The sequence below is a fragment of the Mus caroli genome, chromosome 7 (genome assembly GCF_900094665.2).
Source record: "Mus caroli chromosome 7, CAROLI_EIJ_v1.1, whole genome shotgun sequence".
NCBI classification, from domain to species: domain Eukaryota; kingdom Metazoa; phylum Chordata; class Mammalia; order Rodentia; family Muridae; genus Mus; species Mus caroli.
The window spans coordinates 128,668,376-128,686,461 of record NC_034576.1 but is presented as its reverse complement, the minus strand read 5'-3'; the positions used below and the strand labels follow the sequence as shown (position 1 = coordinate 128,686,461).

General features: G+C 47.0%; 2 protein-coding genes across 2 annotated transcripts in view; one reads left to right on the top strand and one right to left on the bottom strand.

The window, feature by feature from the left end:
- The first annotated feature begins 1,675 nt into the window (after positions 1 to 1,675).
- On the top strand, positions 1,676 to 5,184 carry LOC110298202 (sulfotransferase 1A1). The gene is made up of 8 exons (XM_021167299.2): positions 1,676 to 1,816; positions 2,541 to 2,680; positions 2,770 to 2,895; positions 2,977 to 3,074; positions 3,726 to 3,852; positions 3,942 to 4,036; positions 4,476 to 4,656; positions 4,793 to 5,184. The coding sequence occupies exons 1-8, from the start codon at positions 1,800 to 1,802 to the stop codon at positions 4,903 to 4,905; spliced, it is 897 nt and encodes a 298-aa protein (XP_021022958.1). The 5' UTR covers positions 1,676 to 1,799; the 3' UTR covers positions 4,906 to 5,184.
- An 85-nt stretch (positions 5,185 to 5,269) lies between these two features.
- Positions 5,270 to 18,086, bottom strand: part of Sgf29 (SAGA complex associated factor 29) — a 23,426-nt gene continuing 10,609 nt past the window's right edge. Inside the window, exons 2-10 of the mRNA XM_021167300.1 lie at positions 16,563 to 16,659; positions 13,895 to 13,970; positions 12,909 to 12,981; positions 7,351 to 7,415; positions 6,379 to 6,508; positions 6,166 to 6,312; positions 5,973 to 6,008; positions 5,728 to 5,890; positions 5,270 to 5,479 (exon numbers count right to left, since the gene is read on the bottom strand). Of these exons, the coding sequence (XP_021022959.1) occupies positions 5,363 to 5,479; positions 5,728 to 5,890; positions 5,973 to 6,008; positions 6,166 to 6,312; positions 6,379 to 6,508; positions 7,351 to 7,415; positions 12,909 to 12,981; positions 13,895 to 13,970; positions 16,563 to 16,637 (882 nt within the window). The 5' untranslated portion in view covers positions 16,638 to 16,659 and the 3' untranslated portion in view covers positions 5,270 to 5,362. The remainder of the gene's footprint in view (positions 5,480 to 5,727; positions 5,891 to 5,972; positions 6,009 to 6,165; positions 6,313 to 6,378; positions 6,509 to 7,350; positions 7,416 to 12,908; positions 12,982 to 13,894; positions 13,971 to 16,562; positions 16,660 to 18,086) is intronic.

Genomic DNA, 18,086 nt, shown 5'->3' with positions numbered 1-18,086 from the left:
TTCAGTGGCAGCAGGTGTACCAGCAAAGCTTTCCAGTCTGTAACCTGCGAGCAAAATGTTGGGAAAGATACAGTTCTGAGCGGTAACTCAACACTGTCCCTCCAGCGATGCGGCTCTGCTGGTGGCCCTCTGTATAGGTACCAAGTTCTGAGCGGATCCCCTCTCCACTGGCACTAGTTCTCTTCCTAGGTGCATGCTAGTAGATCCCATGGCTCTAAGGCCTGGCACTGGATCCAAATGCCCACCCACAAGAAAAAAGATGACAGAATATATGAATATGAATATATGAACATATATATTCATACCTGCAATCCTAGCACTTGACATGCTGGAGCAGAATTGCCACAAGGTCAAGTCCACCCTGGATTACATGGTGAATTCCTAGTCAGCCTAGGCTCCAGTGTGAGACCTTGTCTCTGTCAGTTCCAAAGCCTCCTTTCTTTAGGATCTTGCGAAGCAGTTCTCCTCTACTAAAGGAGCCATTCCTTTATCCTAGCAGAAGGAACAGATCTGTGGTGCCTATTAGCACACTAAAAGGCATGCTGGCTCCAGGCTCCATCAGTGTCCCAAGAACCTGTTACACCATTCAAAGTCCATGCTGGCATCTTGGCTCCTCTCGCTCCCCTGGCTCAGAGGCTCCCTTTCTACCAGCTTCTCACTGTCCTTATAACCCAGCTATCTCAGCTACGCACCCCCAACCCCATTCTCCAAGTCCTCGTCCTTGTCTTCATCTCTTGCTATCCCATGCCCAAACCCACTTCTCATGGCCAAGTCCAGTCTTCTGGTCATATTCAGTCCACTTCTTTCTCTCTGGACTCTTCCAGGTCACTATGGCTGAACTCCCCCTAGCATCTACAGTAAAACCCTCCCCTCAGTCACACCTCGGAGCCGTCCTGTCATCAGTCTACAGAGTCTCAACAAACACAATTTCCCCCAGAGAAATGGGAAGTCTTGTCCTGATGCCCAGCTTTGCACAGCTCTCTTCTGAGATGACAACTCTGTAAGGGTCAGGAGGTGCACAGCTGTGGTACAGGAGCCTCTGCAGCCCCAGTGCAGCTTGATATTGCATCTTCACTCTAACAGCAGACAGAGGTCAAGGGGGCAGTGTTCTCCTCACTCCTGGAGGTGTGTCTCTCCCAGCTGCAGCCTCTTGTCTTTGCAGAGGGTGAAAACCTTTCTAGGGACTGATCTCCACCAGTCACGTGTGGTACTGGATGAGGTAGACTAGAGCCATGAAGGCAGGGGCACCTTCCAGGGCCTTTACACTCCCACTCCCATGAGCACCCCTCCAACTCTGCTGCACCTCTAGTTCCTTGACCTTGCTCCTTCCCATCATTCTGGACTTTCCCTGACGTCAGAGGTTCCAGGTATTGCTGTGGTTGCTCTGATCGAAGCCCAAGGTGTCCTCAAGACTGGCTTGGAGCCAGCAGGTGTCCCCATCTGGCTTTCTTCCCTATGCCAGAATGGGTTAATTAGAAAAGCCCCATTGTTCTACCTTAAGTTTAGGTAAGTTAGGAAGGAGTCAGAAGCAGAGCAAAAGAAACCCACTGTCCTTGCTGAGGCCTGATTGGTGTTTTGTTTTGTTTTGAACAGGCTAAACCCACAGTCCACAGTAGGGATAACAGAACCCCGCCCCACTCCACCTCCTCCCCTTTTTGTTTCTGGAGAACAGCCAGTCCTAGAACTGTTTCCACTTCCTCCCACTTGGGACATAAAATCTCCAGCTCAAAGACCAATTCTGCATTCCCCACATTGCAACGCCTACACAAAGATCTCTACCACTGAGCGCCGGGGAAAGCATGGCTCAGAACCCCAGGTGAGTGGCAGAGTGGGGTGGCCACCTTGTCCTGCCCAGATACTGGTTCCACTGCTCTTCAAGTGCCAGCTAGTTCCTACACTTTGATTAGTCTGCCTGACTGCTGCCTGGGCCTCTAGCCTCTCTGCTTTCTCCATGCATACCCCACCTCAGAAGAGCAACTGTAGTTTGTCTGAGTTCCCCTCCGCTCTGGTTTGTTTTAGAATCCTTTTTATTTTAATAGAAAGTCTCTCCCTACCTTGCAACAAGCTTAATAGCTAAATTGGCTATATTTGTCTCAGAGCAAAATAGGATATCAGTTCTAGATGGGCTGAGGCATTTCTGAAGATAACAAGAAGTCCAAGGGGAAAAAAAAAAATGGAGAGGCCATGGCCTGTAGCTACACTAGGAGGTAGTGAAGAGACTCGGCTGGTGCCTGACGCCTTCTCATGTGTGAGCTGGAATATCCTAGGAAACAGCACACATTGGACTGATTCTACCTCAGAGTGCTTTAATGCCCGGACTATGTATGCTTGGGCACTAGGGACATGGAACAATGTTCCACAGGTGATCAGACATATAACACAGTGGCGACTTTTGGTGGAGATAGATTTGCCTTTGATCCCAGATCTACCTGTCACTTTGGTGGGCTCTGCCAAAGCCCCAGGATCCCAGTCTTAAATCATTTAACACATGGTACTGTGGACTTGCTAGAGAAGTGGGTTTTACTCTGTTCTCAATGCAGCAACATGGACCTCCTGCGTAAACCACTGGTGCCTGTGAAGGGAATCCCACTCATCAACTACTTTGCGGAGACAATGGAGCAATGCCAGAACTTCACAGCCTGGCCTGATGACGTGCTCATCAGCACGTACCCAAAGTCTGGTGAGCGAGCAGTGGTCCCCACCACACACACTCCTTGGTAAGCAGGTCAAGACTCTGAGCCTCGCTCACCTCTTGCTCCTCCCTTCCAGGCACTACTTGGATGAGTGAGATCGTGGATATGATCTATCAGGGTGGCAAGCTAGATAAGTGTGGCCGGGCCCCCGTCTATACCCGGATACCCTTCCTTGAGTTCGGCTGCCCAGGGGTTCCCTCAGGTATGTGCATGGGGGTGCTAGAGACAAGTGGAAAAAGGTAGGACTGGGCCCCAGTTTAACAAAGTTCCTTGTTCAACTTAGGTCTTGAAACTCTGAAAGAGACACCAGCCCCACGGATCATTAAGACACATCTGCCCTTGTCCTTACTCCCTCAGAGTATGCTGGATCAAAAGATCAAGGTAAAAACAACCAACCAACAGAAAACCCCAGTTATGGTAGTGCTTTTCAGCATGTGGGAAGTAGAGGCAGAAGGACTGGGAGCAACTGGCTACACAGCAAGTTCAAGACCATGTCTCACTCAAAAAGACAGAGAAAAAGAAAGAAGGAATGGAAGGGGGGGGGTGAGAGGATGCAAGGGGGCTTTGGGGGTCATCATAGCTTTGGTTTGTTCTTCTGGGAATTGTGGAACTATTCAAGCCCTATTTCATCTCATATGGAGGGTTACTGGCTGTCACTCTGGAAGGGCTCCGATAACAAGGAAAATGGAACTCTTTAGAGATGCAGAGTCTAGGTGTTCACAGGACACACACGGAGGCTGCTGGGATACTGACTTACCACGTGGATGTGCTGACAACAAAGGAGTCAGATAAAACAGTTCAACAAATAGCCAGGACTTTGGTATCAGGGAAGGTACAATCTTAGGACAATGATGCCCATACGATGAGATCTCAACAACTCAACTGCCAGTCCTGTTTTCTCTTCTGCCATCCCAAAAAGAAGTGCTGGGAAATCCCCAAGTGCTAGAAGGTCCCACCACCTCATTTGGTCTTGTGAAGGGTGACAGGAAGGCAGGGGAAGAAAGCAGAACTGGGGGTCGGCTTCCCCTGCAGGTGATCTACATTGCCCGAAATGCAAAGGATGTGGTTGTCTCCTATTATAACTTCTACAAAATGGCCAAGCTGCACCCTGATCCAGGCACCTGGGAAAGCTTCTTGGAGAACTTCATGGATGGGAAAGGTGGGTTGAGTCTGCAGCAAGGAGGGTCTGGACCTGAGGGGCACAGCTGCGGCTCACAAGGCCTGTGCCCACACCCTCTCCTCTCCCAGTGTCCTATGGGTCGTGGTACCAGCACGTGAAGGAGTGGTGGGAGCTGAGACGCACTCACCCTGTTCTCTATCTCTTCTATGAAGACATGAAGGAGGTGAGCCTGCCTGCTCCACTTCCTCCCCTGTCACACCTGCTGGGTGGGAACCTTCCTGGCCCTGTCCTGGCCCTACCTCCTGCTCAGGACCACAGCACAGCTCAGCAGAGAAGGCTGCACAGCCCCTATCTTGCAGTAGGTGTCAGTCATATGTGCCACCACTGATCAGGTGGCTTGCTGCTCTTGCTTCTCCCTGTTCCAGAGGTGCAAAGCCTGGGCACCAGAGATCAAAGTCTATCCCTGTTCTCTCCCAGAAGGAACCTACAGTGATCATGCCAAGATGGCGGGGTAGGAAGCCACCTATTTTGCCCCAGGGTAAGAGGTTCAGAGTCAAGGCATCAAGTCTGAGGGTTCCTTAGTGGAAGTGACCTGCTCCCTGCGAGTGACCCTCCCATCTTGTTCTACTGACACCCAAACTGAGATCCTCTTCCTGCTCCAGGATCCCAAAAGGGAGATCAAGAAGATTCTAGAGTTTTTGGGGCACTCTCTACCTGAGGAGACTGTGGATTTAATTGTTCACCACACATCTTTCAAGAAAATGAAGGAGAACCCCATGGCTAACTACACAACCATCCCAGTTGAAGTTATGGACCACACTGTTTCTCCCTTCATGAGGAAAGGTTCGTAGGAACCTGGATGGGCATTTGAAGTACTTGGGGAAGGGTGGTTGGATGTAGCCAACAAAATCTTCCTAGTCACAAGGGTCCTCTCCTGTGGCTGTGAATCTATAGTCTTAGTGTCTGTCTCTCTCTCCAGGTACCATTGGGGACTGGAAAAATACCTTCACTGTAGCCCAGAATGAGCGCTTTGATGCCCACTATGCCAAGATAATGGCAGGTTGTGACTTCACGTTCCGCTGTCAAGTATGAGTGGATATGGCTATACTGGGAACCAAGGCAAGCTGACACAGCCCATCATGATCTCAAGAGAAAAATGTGATGTGTTCAATTTATTTGTTGTATGCCTAGAGGAAATCTGAGCTAAGAGAATAGGACTGGGGATGTAGCTGAGGCAGAGGGTCTTATCAACATGTCAGGAAAGCCATCAGTCCTAACACTGAAAAAGAACCTAAAGTACAAACATGCAAAAATAGTAAGATAAACCGTATTTTTACCTGAACAAATAAATGCCACTGGGAGCTGACTGGACCTTCTCCCTCTTGCGGCCATCAATCCCACGTGCCTGATGGAGGATGGCAAGAGGGTCTGACGTAGTGAGGCCCAGGAGACATGGTGAGAGGGAAGAGTATTTATTTGATCATAGGAACTCCTTTGTAGCCTTCTCCCATGAGGTTGGCAGTGGCAAATTCAAGCCTACCAGCCCGATTCACTTTTTCTTGGGCTCCTTACAAGCCACCACGTACCTCTGGGCCACATTGAGGGGAGGGGAGTAGCCATCTGCGTAAGAGGTGTCTTCAAACAGGACTGAGTAGTCATCCTGAGGCTGAGAACACACACAGGAAGGGTCAAGGGGCTTCTAGGCTAGGGCAGCCTCTCCTTGCCCTGAGCCCTAGCCCTGTCTCCCCACCTCTCCAGCTTTCCTCTCTACTCTGGAGTCAAGGGGTCTGGTACTACCAGGGCAGCCTATGTGCAGGAGATAAAGGACAAGAAGACGGCAGCATTCTAAAGAATGAAGATGACTACCCCTTAAGGGCCTGATATCATCAAAGACCTTCCATGGTGGCTCCTTACCCTCTGTGGTGGGGTGTGGATCAGGGCACGGTAGAAGCAGGTGGTCTGGGGATATAGGGCCAGCACCAGCTGCTCCTTCTGGAACAAGGCCTCAGGGTCTGTCTCAGGGTTAGCTTTCCACTGGGGCAGTGGGATGATGCGCCGACGGCTCAGGGTGTGTCTCCTGGGGGAACAATATAGACCGTGACCAGGGACGCTTCTCTCAGAAACTTGGTGACTCCCCTGCTCCCCACCTGGACACTCACTCTTTGCCTTCTTCATCAATGTCGTCTACCTCATACCTGTGGGCAAACAGAAGGGAAAGAGTGCTGGAACAGAAGGCACAGTTTTTATCTGGGAGTGGGGAATGAGAGGGGATGGAAAGGGGCTGAAGAAGCTTGAGGGAGCACCGCCCAGCACCCTCTGGTGTGGTATGAATGCAGTCAGGCACACACTCACTTGTTGGTAGCATGGCTGTAACTGACTACTTCAGCTAGGATCCACTGTTCATCCCCTTCCACAGCCTTCACCCTAGCAGCCACCTTGTCTCCAGGTTTGGCCACATAGTCCCCTGAGGCTGGAATGGCTCCACAGAGGGGTGGGGGCCTGTAGAGAAAGCCTGTTAGTCTGGCCCCCCAACACCATCCCTCTCTGGCTAGTTCCTGCCCTCACTTGTCACCAGGCTTCCCGATCCAGAGGGGCAGGGTCATGGCGGACTGCTGCAGCAGTGTCATCAGCACCCCTCTGCGCATGGTCTTCCGTGGGGGCTCTGAGTCATTGTAGAGACCTGCGATCTTGGCCGCTGTGGGAAGCAAGTGAACCCCTGAGGTCCTGTGCATGGTACCTGACCCAGTCACACCCAGCAACTGCTCTGAGCTGGAGCACTTTGTACCAGGACTCCCCCAAACTCATCCACATCCCTTCTTAACAGATCTAAGGCTGAGTCTAAGGAACTGACTGACAGGTCTAACTACCAAATGGGTGAGATGTCAGGACAGTGGGCACCTTCATGGAGAGGAACTAAAACAGTGCACAGGGGGCCTTCCAGTATGCAGGTTACATTCTGTCCCCTGACTGAGGTGCTGGGCCAGTGACAATTCCTGAAATGTATACCTATCTTTATCTCCTTTCTACCAGTGCATGTAACTTTAGCAAAGGCTGCACAGATTATCTAGTGTGGATCCTAGGCCTCCTCACACTCAGCTCATCGCCCTCTTCAACTGAAAACAAACAAAAACGCTACCACGGTCACAGTAAGGGTAAAGAGTTGCCTCTGCGGTAAGGCGGAGGTCAGGAAGCCAAGGCAACAGAACCTGAGGAAGCCTGGAAGGCTGGGGGCTAAGCAAGTTTCAAATGTGTAGCTGGCCTGGGAATACAAAGGGTGACAGATTGTCACCAAAGCGTACCATAGAGAACAGTACAGGAAGGAAAGAGATGAGCAGCTCTGGCTGAGTGACTAAGGGCAGTAGGAGGGGTGGGTAGAGAACTAGGCAAACTCTCTGCCTCTGAGTCTGTGCCAGACAGCTCTGTGGGGTGACCATATCAATTTAGGTCCTATGTTCCCCCTGCTAGGAGCCATGACTATTGTCCCATGAGCCCCCACCTTGCCTGGTAAAGAAATGCCCTGTGTTTTCTCCCACTCACCAATCCGCCTCTCTTCCAACAGAGACTTGATCTCAGCTATCTTATCCAGTGCTTTGCGGAGGATGCTAGGCAGGGAAGGGAGAAAAGAATGCTGGGTGAGAGAGGCACTCAGCACAGGCATCGTGGCAGTGTGGCCTCCTAGACCAAGTCTATGATGAAAACTTCAAATCCTGTGGGTGTGCTGGATGACACCGAATCTCAACACTCAGGAGTTTACAGCAATTATGTTGTGAATTTGATGCTATTTTAGCTGCAATGAGTTCCAGGTTTGCCTGGGCTAGAGTGAGACCTTGCGTCCAACACAAAAGGAGAGACTACGGAGATGGTACGATGAGTTAAGTACCTGTTGTGCAAGCCTGAGGATCTGAGTTAGATTCCCAACACCTATGTGAAAGCCAGACATCATGGTGTGTTTCTGTAATTCCAGCATTGAGTTACCATAGAGACAATCAGATCCTCGAAGCCCATTAGCCAAACAGCCTAGCCAAATCAATGAGTCCCACATTCAATGAGAAACCCTGTCTCAAAAACTAAGGTGGATAATAATCAAGGAAGATACCCAATGCTGGCCTCTGGTCTTTACATGCACACTCATCTCACATGCCTGGGAACCTACAAAAATACATGTACACACCACATAAACATATATATACCACACATACAAAATATTAATAAAAAGAAAAAACATACAGACCCTAAAGAGAAGTGAGTACTACTCCAGGTAGCTCAGTCAACAGGTCTGTATGTGTTACAATTCTGTGACAGCAGCCCCACAGGATTATAATATAGGTGAACAAATTTTACTGCTCACGACACCCCTGCCAACAATTGAGGTTTGGTCTTTTACTGTGTATTGTAATGCTAAGTGCTGCCCCCATGTAGACCTAAGTGAGCTACGTGATTCAAATTATTTCTGATTGGTGAATAAAGATGCTGACAGCCAATAGCTAGGCAGAAGAGACATAGGCGGGGTTTAGGGTTAGAAGAGAACAAGTAGGGAAAAAGGCAGAAGAGAAAAGCTGCCTTGGGTTAGGTGAGTCATGAAAATGTGGCCCCAAGGGCTGGCCAATTGGAGTTAAGAGCAGCCCAGATGAAACATAGTAATAACTCAGGGTTATCAATAGGAAAGTAGATTCTAATAGCATAGAGGGTAGAGAGATATCTGCACAGCTCTTGTGCTGTTTAAGGCTTGTTGTAAACATAAAGGATGTGTGTGTTTTATCCAGGAACTAAATGGTCAAGGGCAGGGTAGAAACCTCAGCCTGGGATTAAAAATTTCTACAACAGACAGTTTAATGTCATGGTGTAACATGTTACATGCTCTACACAAACAGTCATATACAAGCAGGGCATGTACAGTCATATACAATCACACTGGAGTATAGAAATAACTGTGACACACATCTCATATTCACACATCTCACATTCTCAGAATGTGAGTGTCACAGTGAGTGTCAATAAATAAATCAAAGTTTATGTCAATGCCCTGTGATAGTCACGCCATGGGATTCATCAATGACAAGTCTCAGAATGTTAACTAACCAATGGCTACATTTTTTTTTTTCAGTGCTAGGGATCCAAACAAGGGCCACTTGCAAGCTAGGCAATTGCTCTTCCACTGAGCACTGTCCCCAGCCCTGTTTTTCAACGCATAAATGGCAGTCAGGCATGGTGGCTCATCTTTAGTCTCAGCACTCGGTAGGTAGAAGCAGGTGTATGTCTGAGTTCCAGGCCAACCTGGTCTACAAAGCAAGTTCCAGGACAGCCAGAGTTACACAGAGAAATCTTGTCTCAAAAAACCAACCAACAAACAGAAACAAACACCACCACCAAAAAGCACAAATGGCGATGTAGCAGAAGGTAGAGACAACCCTAAGAAAGCGGGGGGACTGAGAGGTCACTGACACCACTCTACCCAACCCTGCAGGAATCTGGCCAAAGTTCTGGCCTGAATGACAAGGAGGGATGTCTGATTTGAGTATACCACTCCCTAACAGGCTCGTGTGTTTGAGCAGGTGGTCCTTAGCTGGAACTTTTGGCAGTGGTTCAGGATCCTTCAGGAAGTGGGGCCTTGCTAAAGGAAGCCGGCTGGTAAGATGCGGCTCTTCTTGAGTTCTGCTTCCTGAGTACAATGTAACCAGCAGCCTCATGTTCCTGTTGCCATGCTTTCCCTCCCATAAAGACAGCCCTCTCAAAGCATGAAACCAAAATAAACCCCTCTTCCCATTAAGTTGCTTCTTCTGGGAATTCCAATACAGTAAGGAGTAAATAACAGACGAGCCCAGCTCAGTGTGGGCCCCAGGTTGCAGGGACTCATTCTTCTAAGACTGAAGCCATTCCCACTCCTGTGTGGTCTGGCTGCCTGGCCTCCAAGCTGGCAGAAGATAGCATACAGCTTCTCCAGAAACTGCCTTCTCTCAGGTCTTGTGAAATCTCACGGAGAAGGCTTCAGTGTTAATCAGCAGGAACAACTCCACTGTGGGTCACTTTTTTTTTTTTTTTTTTCTTTTTTTGAGACAGGGTTTCTCTGTGTAGTCCTGGTTGTCCTGGAACTCACTCTGTAGACCAGGCTGGCCTCAAACTCAGAAATCCGCCTGCCTCTGCCTCCCGGCTGTGGGTCACTTTTATTCTGTTTCCACAAACCCTTGGCAAAGCTATAGCTCATGAGTGCTGGCACCCCAGAAAGCAAAGAATGATAGTCAGGAGGCCAAAAATACTGTGAAAGGCTGATGTAGCTGTGGGCCTGCTTGGAAAACACAGTTTTATGTCCTAAGTCCAAAACTTCAGTCTACATGACATCAAAAGAAACAATAAAACCCATCAAGAGTCCAGCCCAGTGCTTCAGGAAAACAACAAAGGGTCTTCACTAATAGTTACTGTGAAAGGGGATGTTCAAAACTGTCACAAAGCATTTCCCCACAAGACATTTGGTGATTACACAATGGAGAACAGAAACCTGGGAGATCCCACATCAAGCAAGGAGACAAATAGTAACTTTCTAACAGAAAGTCGTTACTGTGCTACAGACACCTGCAGCTCAGGCGTCAAACCTGAACCTGAACGGAGAAGTCAGGAAGCACTGAGCACACCCATGGGAAGGACTACTACAGAATAACTAACCTATAACCCACAGAAGGTCAAGTCACAGAGGGATAAGAGAGACTGAACCAAGATCAAAGAGACTGGTCCAGATCAAAGAAGACTGGAGACAAGACATTGAGCAATGGAGATCTGCACTAGAACAGGACCTGTCTCATGGTGAAACATAAGTTTTCTGGGTCACAGTTTTATATCTGAACTGATGTCCTAATTTTGAGATGATTACAGTTTTATAATCATGTCTCAATAGATATGATATATAATAAATATTAAACATTTATATGATACATAAGAAACAGTATGGTGTTGACTACATATCACCCAGTGGCATGAGTTTGTCTGACCTAGTTTGAGAGTGGTTGGACCTGGCTGCCTCATCTCTTTTGCTTTTTCTCTTCCAGCTGCTAGGTTGGGAGTGTTTAAATATTGTTTAAGAGCCTAAAAGCCTGAATTAGCAAAAAGACTTCAAGGTAGGCCCATGTTTACCTAACCGCCTTCTAAGTGCTGAATGTTGGGTGAGTCATAACAGACATTTCATACCAAACTCCTGTGTAAGTCTTCACTCTGCCAGCAGTCAGGAGAGGAAGGGGCAGCTTGCTTTTTACCCTCAGATGAAGACCTGGGGATGTGACTCAATGATACAGAGCTTGTGTAGTATGTACTACAAAAGGGAAAACAAACACACACAGCATCTGCCTTCTGCAAGCTCCACTAGCCCAGGTGAGTGGTCATTGTCTGTTCTGTGCCCCAGCCTCACATGGAGACCCATGTCAGATCCCTCCATACACACTAGAAACTTTGGCAACCTGATCTTCCCATCTGCAAACTAGCTCCCTAGTGAACCTCCAAGACTGCTGTTCCTGAGCCAGCCTTTTCTCCCTACCCTTCTACCATGTCCCACTCACTTATTACCACCTTGGATTTGGTCTTAACTGGCCTTGAACCCCGCCCCAACCCTTCTTTTGATTGCAGCTTTAGGCTTTATTGGTTTCCTGAGGCCTGAGATACAGGAAGCCCTTGTGAACTGAGCCACATAGGGCTACTCTAGTTCTTATCTCATAGCTGGCAGCCTTAGGGTCCTCAAAATGCAGTCATCACTAAAAAACATCAGGCAAACACTTCTTAGGAAGGCTTAAAGTTAATTTTCTGGCTACAACCTGCTTTAAAAAGTAGAGAGCCTGGCAGAGGTGGCATATGCCTTTAATCCCAGCACTCAGGAGGCAAAGGGAGGTGAATTTCTAAGTTTGAGGCCAGCCTGATCTACAGAACAAGTTCCAAGATAACCAGGGCTACACAGAGAAACCCTGTCCCTGTCTTTAAAAAAAAAATAGTAAAGAGAATTGGCTACACATAATGCCACATTAGCTGTAACTTCTGTCAGAATCCTATGAGATGTGTTCATTTAAAAATAAGTATGGGTTTGGAGAGATTGCTCAGCAGTTAAGAGCACCAACTGCTCTTCCTGAGTTCAATTCCCAGCAACCACATGGTGGCTCACAACCATCTGTAATGGGGTCTGATGCCCTCTTCTGGTGTGTCTGAAGAGAGCAGTGGTGGTGTATTCATATGCATAAAATATATGATAAATAAATCTTAAAAAAAAATAAAATAAAATAAAATAAAAAATAAGTGTGCCGTAGAGGACCTGCTCAGCACCTAGCAGAGTTCTGTGGACTTCCGCCTTAGAAACCAGGCTTCCCATTTCCAAGTTGTATGGGTTTTGGCAGATTTTGTACTCCCTCCATAATTCAGCTTCCTTGACAATAAACTGGGACAACACTATAAACTACAACAAGGAGTGCCTTGGGGATCAAGTGAAGTGAATAAATATATGAAGTATTTGGGCCAGACATGGTGGTGCACATCTTCAATCCCAGTACTAGGGAGGCAGAAGGAGGCCAAGCTCTGTGAGTTGGAGGCCAGCCTGGTCTACGTGGTTAGTTCCAGGCCAACGCTACATGGTGTGACTCAGTATCAACAAATAAAAAAGTTAAGAAAGCACTTGGAATGGTACCCGGAGTACAGCCATGTCACCCAGTGGTCCTTATTACCATTACAGGCTGCATTTGTCTGTATCCATAGCAGGGGAGGGTCAAACAGTTTGTAGTATCTGATATTATCACCACATAATCCCACTGTATGTTCACAGTCCAGTAGAGTCATTACTCTGATTTTAAGGACAAGGCAACAGAAATTCAGCTGCCTGCCTGCCAGGTCATATGACTAGAAAACTGTATGTGGGGACATGGCTTGCTTTACTGCCATCTATAAAGCAATAAGCTAAAGGGAAAGACTGGGTAATGAAGCAAGAGCTTGGGAAGGTTTAAGCAATGGGAGAGGTTGAGCAGGACCCTCTTCACAGAAAGAAGGCAAGTAGGGGCCATGGTCTCAGAGCATATGTGGTCCAGCCCCGGAGGACAGGGACCAGAGAGCAGTAGCACCCTGAAGGTGGTACTTACTTGCACTCGGCCTCCGCATCAGTCTTGGCGGTTGTGTAGAGGCCCCGAAGCTTTGTCCGGTAATAAGGAGAAACTATAAACACAAGAATAAGGAATTATGAGCAAGAGGAGGTGGCAGTATGTGGTCTTGATTCCAGGATACCAGAATCCAAGCTTGAAGAGGCTTGGAGGCCAGGGCCTGGATCCTAGGCTTATAAGAGTTTAAACAAGCTTCCAGGAGGTTAAGCTTCCAGGAGGTTAGTAAGATGGCTTAGGATGGAAAGTACTTGCTTTGCTTGCAAATACCAGGAACTAAGCTCTATCACTCAAGGAAAAAAAAAAAAAAAAGCTGGGCATATCAGATGTTATATTTGTTTTAATCTCAGTACTTGCAGAGGCAAGTGGATATCTACGAGTTTAAGGCCCGTCTGGCATACACAATAAGGTCTAGGACAGCCAGGGCTACATAGTGTACTGTGTCTACAAACAAACGAAAACTGGAAAGAGTGAATGGTGCCTGATGAACACACACATTTAAAATGGGCTCCCTGTTCAGCATGATCACATTTCCATATGGTAAATACAGCATCATCGTTCCTGAAAAGCATCCTAACCTGGTACCTAACACACCATGACAGTTACTGGGAACCGTACTGAGAAATATGCATTGTCCAAAGTATTCTAACTAGAAAGCAGCAGGCACAGGGCGTGGCCTGTCTTGGGGCATATGCAGAGGCCGTAGGGGAGCTCTGCTGTAAGGGTCAGTTCTCCTGCACACACGACTGTCTTTCTAGTCCTGAGCTGAGGGTCTCTGGGGTCCTTTGGTGCAGGGCAGTCTGTCATCAGTCCCTGCCACTTTAGGTCACTCAGCCAAAAGGAATAACAACGCTAAAGAACAACTTTGGAATATGCAGATACAGCAAAAATCGCTTTTGAGACACAGTAAGGTCCTGTTCCTAGCTGCAGCTCCTCCCCACCTCCTTTCTCTCCTGCCCTGAGTTACTCACTCTTGTTCTCTGTCTGCATCCGCTCGTGGGTTTTCTGGATGTTCACCAAGTTGTGCTCACTTCTCGACCGCTCTTCCTGTAAGAATGAGGTCAAAAGGCCATGAGGCAGACCTTCTACACTAAGAAAAGCCCACTGTTTACATAACGCCCCCTCTGTGGTACACTGCCCTGTGAGATCTGACAGATGCCTCAGGCATCTCTATGGTCGCAGCATTACACACAAGAGTCCTACCTCTTAAACACCCTCCACGCTCCTGCTAGCCTCACATCCCGTCCCATGCTCTGGCAGTATCTGTACTTTCTCTAGTTTCCTCTTTTCTGGAATTGCCACACAGTTGGAATGAAACATATGTAACCTACCAGGATCTTTCACTTGGCAGATATGTGCCAGTATTTTATGCCTCTTATTTTTCAGGGTACACTTACTACAAAGGATATTATCTGAAATACTCCCCCACTGGCTCCTTGGACCATGTGAGCCAGCAGAACAACCAGTGTGTGACTAAACGTCAGTAAGTCAGGCATGATGACACATGCCTTCTAGTCTAGCACTTGAGAAGGAGAGGCAGATAGGTCTATAAATTCTAGGCCAGCCTGGTCTACATAGCAAGTTGCAGTCTAGCCAGGCCTACATAGAGAGACACTGTCTCAAAACAAACCGCACACAAACACATACACAACTTCCATGAGCAAATGCTTGGCAAGTCCCTGGTAATAATGAACAAAACCGAGCAATGACATGCCTAACATGTCACAGTATGCTACAGGCACAAACATATACCACTCTCTATTGTGAATGAAAAATAAAAGCTATTTTAAAATATAGGAGGTGGAGAGATGGCTCAGCAGTTAGGTGCACTGGCTGCTATTTCGGAGGACAAAGGTTCTGTAACTGATGACCTCTTCTGGCCTCGAGAGGCACCAGGTATGCATGTAAAGAACATGTAGGCACTCACCTTTAATCATAAAATAAAAATAAGTCTGAAAAAAAAAAAGATTAGTGCACCAGGCAGATTCAATTCCCTGGCACTCACTCAGGACAAATTACAGGTGCGTGATTATCACCTTCTAGTACCGGAGTGAGGCGCGGTACATTCTGGGGTATGATACACACACCCTTACCATACCTAGGTCATTCGTATACATATGCAACATGAGTGGCAGAGTAAACAGGGAAGAAAGCCGCTTTGGGAAAAGAAGTCCTGTGCACTGTGGAAAGAAGACAAATTGTAGCCAGTCTTTTGCTACTTTGTGGGTCTTCGACCCTTCCAATCCCCTAACACCAGATAGGAGAGAAAAAAGGATAGAGGGGAGAGGAAAGAGAGCCCTTAATAAAGTCAGGGATCAGAGGGGCAACGCTAAGACTACCTTCTGCTGATTGGGGTGTTGGGTTCCTTGAGGCACCTTAGATCTTCAAAGTCAGGATATCTTATTATTTCTTCTTTTGTGCTCAACTACTTAACAAACCACAACCAACAACATCCAATAACTAACCAACAGCCCACAACCCACCCTGCCGCTTGGGGCGCTAGCATTTATATGTCCTTGCTACATATCCCACACCTGGGACTAAAATGAAAACATATTCTTATATTTGTTTTTTTAAAAAAAAAACAAAATTCCAAAATTGTCACTAACAAATTCATAATGAATGAGGAGCTTCATTCACAGGAAACAATTATTAATTAGAATAAGATGATCAAAGTGAGTTCTCTTATAGGAAAAGGCAAAGAATGGAAGTCAATCTAGAAATAGTGAGAGCCTCTAGAGTCAGGCAGACCCACCAAAAAAATGCTAAGCAATTCTAAAACCATCCATTGTGGGAAAAGAAAGAGCTTAAACCTCAACCCAATAAGGCCAGGTAGGTATTTTGAACAGACAGGGGCTAGAGTTGGCACAAGACAAAGGCCTTCCATCCTTGCTGCTGCGCCCCATAGGCACACTGGGAGTCCATGGACCTCTAGCCCATGGATGTCTCTGGGGTACTTTAATATAATGATGCACTGTGACTGTTCCTGACCCAGTAAGAGAGCAGCCTAAGCTATGTCCAGAAGTACAATCAATACCTGTAAGAATTACTCTAAAACTCTGCCCATCTCAGAAGGTGGTAGACTGTAGTATATAATGCCATAGTAATCTGTCTGATACAAGTTTTGAACTAAGGCAAGGTGACTGGCTTTATTTTCAACTGAGCTGCAACTCAGAAATGTGGCCTTGGACCAGGCATTTAATTTAGGCAGCCCAGGGTTAGCTAGCAGGTCTGGGTTGTCTAGACTGCACACACTGACTAGACCCTAGAAGTTAACTAAATCTTCAGACTGTCTTGCCTAGTAAGAACATCGTGCTTACTTGGAGTTTGGAAGGGGAAGGAGAGAGGTGATGGCTAATGGGTGTGGTCTAAAACTGATCATGGTTCCAGTTGTACAACTAATTACAAAAGGTCACTAAACTGTATGCTTTCAATAGGTCTGGCTTTCAAACAGCTGTTAAACAAACAAAAAGAACCCTGAGATCTTGTACTTGACAGAAAACCCAACAGGAAGAGCAGTCAGACACAAGAATCCCTCCTTCCACCTCCTGCACAGCTAAGGCTCAAGCACTTGAGGTCTCTCTGAACACAAACCCATCTCCATACAGCTTAGCGTCACCGCCCAGACTTTGCTCTTACCTGGGTTTGCTTGATCAGCTGATGGAGCTCTGTGAGAAGCTCTGCAATTCGAGAATCAGCAGACACAAGGGCCATGGGACGGGCCTGCGAAGGGCATCTGGTCAGAGAAGGAAGAAAGAAGGGAAAGCTATCACTGCCTGCTATGGGCTGAACTGTATTTTTGCATCCGTGATGCATGTGAATGACCTATTTGGAAATAGAGCCTTTGCAGATGAAAGTCATGAGTAGAATAAAACCTTTAGGAGTGACTGTGTCCTTATAAGAAGCAGCAAACGCATGCAGAGGGAAGACGGCCATATAACCACAGTGGCAGAGATTGGAGTGATGTAGCTTTGAACTTGAGAGTTTTTGCCTTAGCTGTCAGAGCAGCCAGAATGATAGCCAAGGACCACCAGACTCTAAATAAGACTTTATGTGAAGATGGTTTCCAAATCACAGGAACATTATTTTCTTACTAGAGAGGAAAGATAAATTACACACACACACACACACACACACACACACACACACACACACACACTTGCTCATAACAAAGTAAATGTATTCTAGTGGTATTATGATGAAAATAAAATGTTTTTATTTAACAAAAAGTAAGCCAGGCAGTGGTGGCGCACACCTTTAATCCCAGCACTTGGGAGGCAGAGGCAGACAGATTTTTGAGTCATATCAGACCTTGAAGCAAAACAATTGATAAGAGTCTGAAATCTGAGGGTAAAAAGTGTCTGAAAATCTGAATACTAGATGTAAAAAGCTTATCAGACCTTTAAAGGTGTTGAGCAGTGCCTATGGATAAGGGATATAACCAAAACTGGTTCTAACGCGTACCATGCTAATAGGTCAAGCTATTGCTAAAGGTAGAGGTCTCCAATATATCAAAATTGTTTCAATTGCTGGAAATACGGTCACTTACAAAGAGACTTAAGTGACTGTGACCAAACCAAAAGCCTCAGATCTCAAAATGCCTGGTGCATCACCTGAGAGAAATACAGTATTTTGCATCAGAAAAGCAAACAAGCCATTTCTAGGGGCAAGAGGTTCCTAAATCTCAAAGAGAAAGGCTTTCTGGGGTGTGTATGCAACATAGCAAAGGCTGTCATTGGGTTCAGGAGCGAAGAGTCAAAAGAGATTTCAAGGTAATTTCTTAATGTTGGGAAATGGCTTTGAGGGCCTGGTTCAGGGCCCTGAAGCAAAAATCACCAGCCTTTTCAGCCATGGAGTAACATGCAGACTGAAAAACTGTCACTTAGCATTGGAGATTTAATGCACACTACTGCAGGCAGCAGGGCTCTACACCTGGCTACAGATTGGACTCTATAAAGATGTGTTAATATCAGAATAGAAGCCAGTTAAACTTTTGCATTGAGAACACAAATTTACTTATATATCCACAGGAAATGAAAAGCTGTAGATCTCATCAAAACTGATAAAGAGCCGGGCGTGGTGGCGCACGCCTTTAATCCCAGCACTCGGGAGGCAGAGGCAGGCGGATTTCTGAGTTCGAGGCCAGCCTGGTCTACAAAGTGA

Bases quoted from the DNA above. Each gene is read 5' to 3' on its own strand.
- LOC110298202 (XM_021167299.2), top strand. The intron at 2,681-2,769 runs GTGAGCGAGCAG...CCTCCCTTCCAG, and splicing joins CAGCACGTACCCAAAGTCTG to GCACTACTTGGATGAGTGAG. The intron at 3,853-3,941 runs GTGGGTTGAGTC...CTCCTCTCCCAG, and splicing joins GAACTTCATGGATGGGAAAG to TGTCCTATGGGTCGTGGTAC.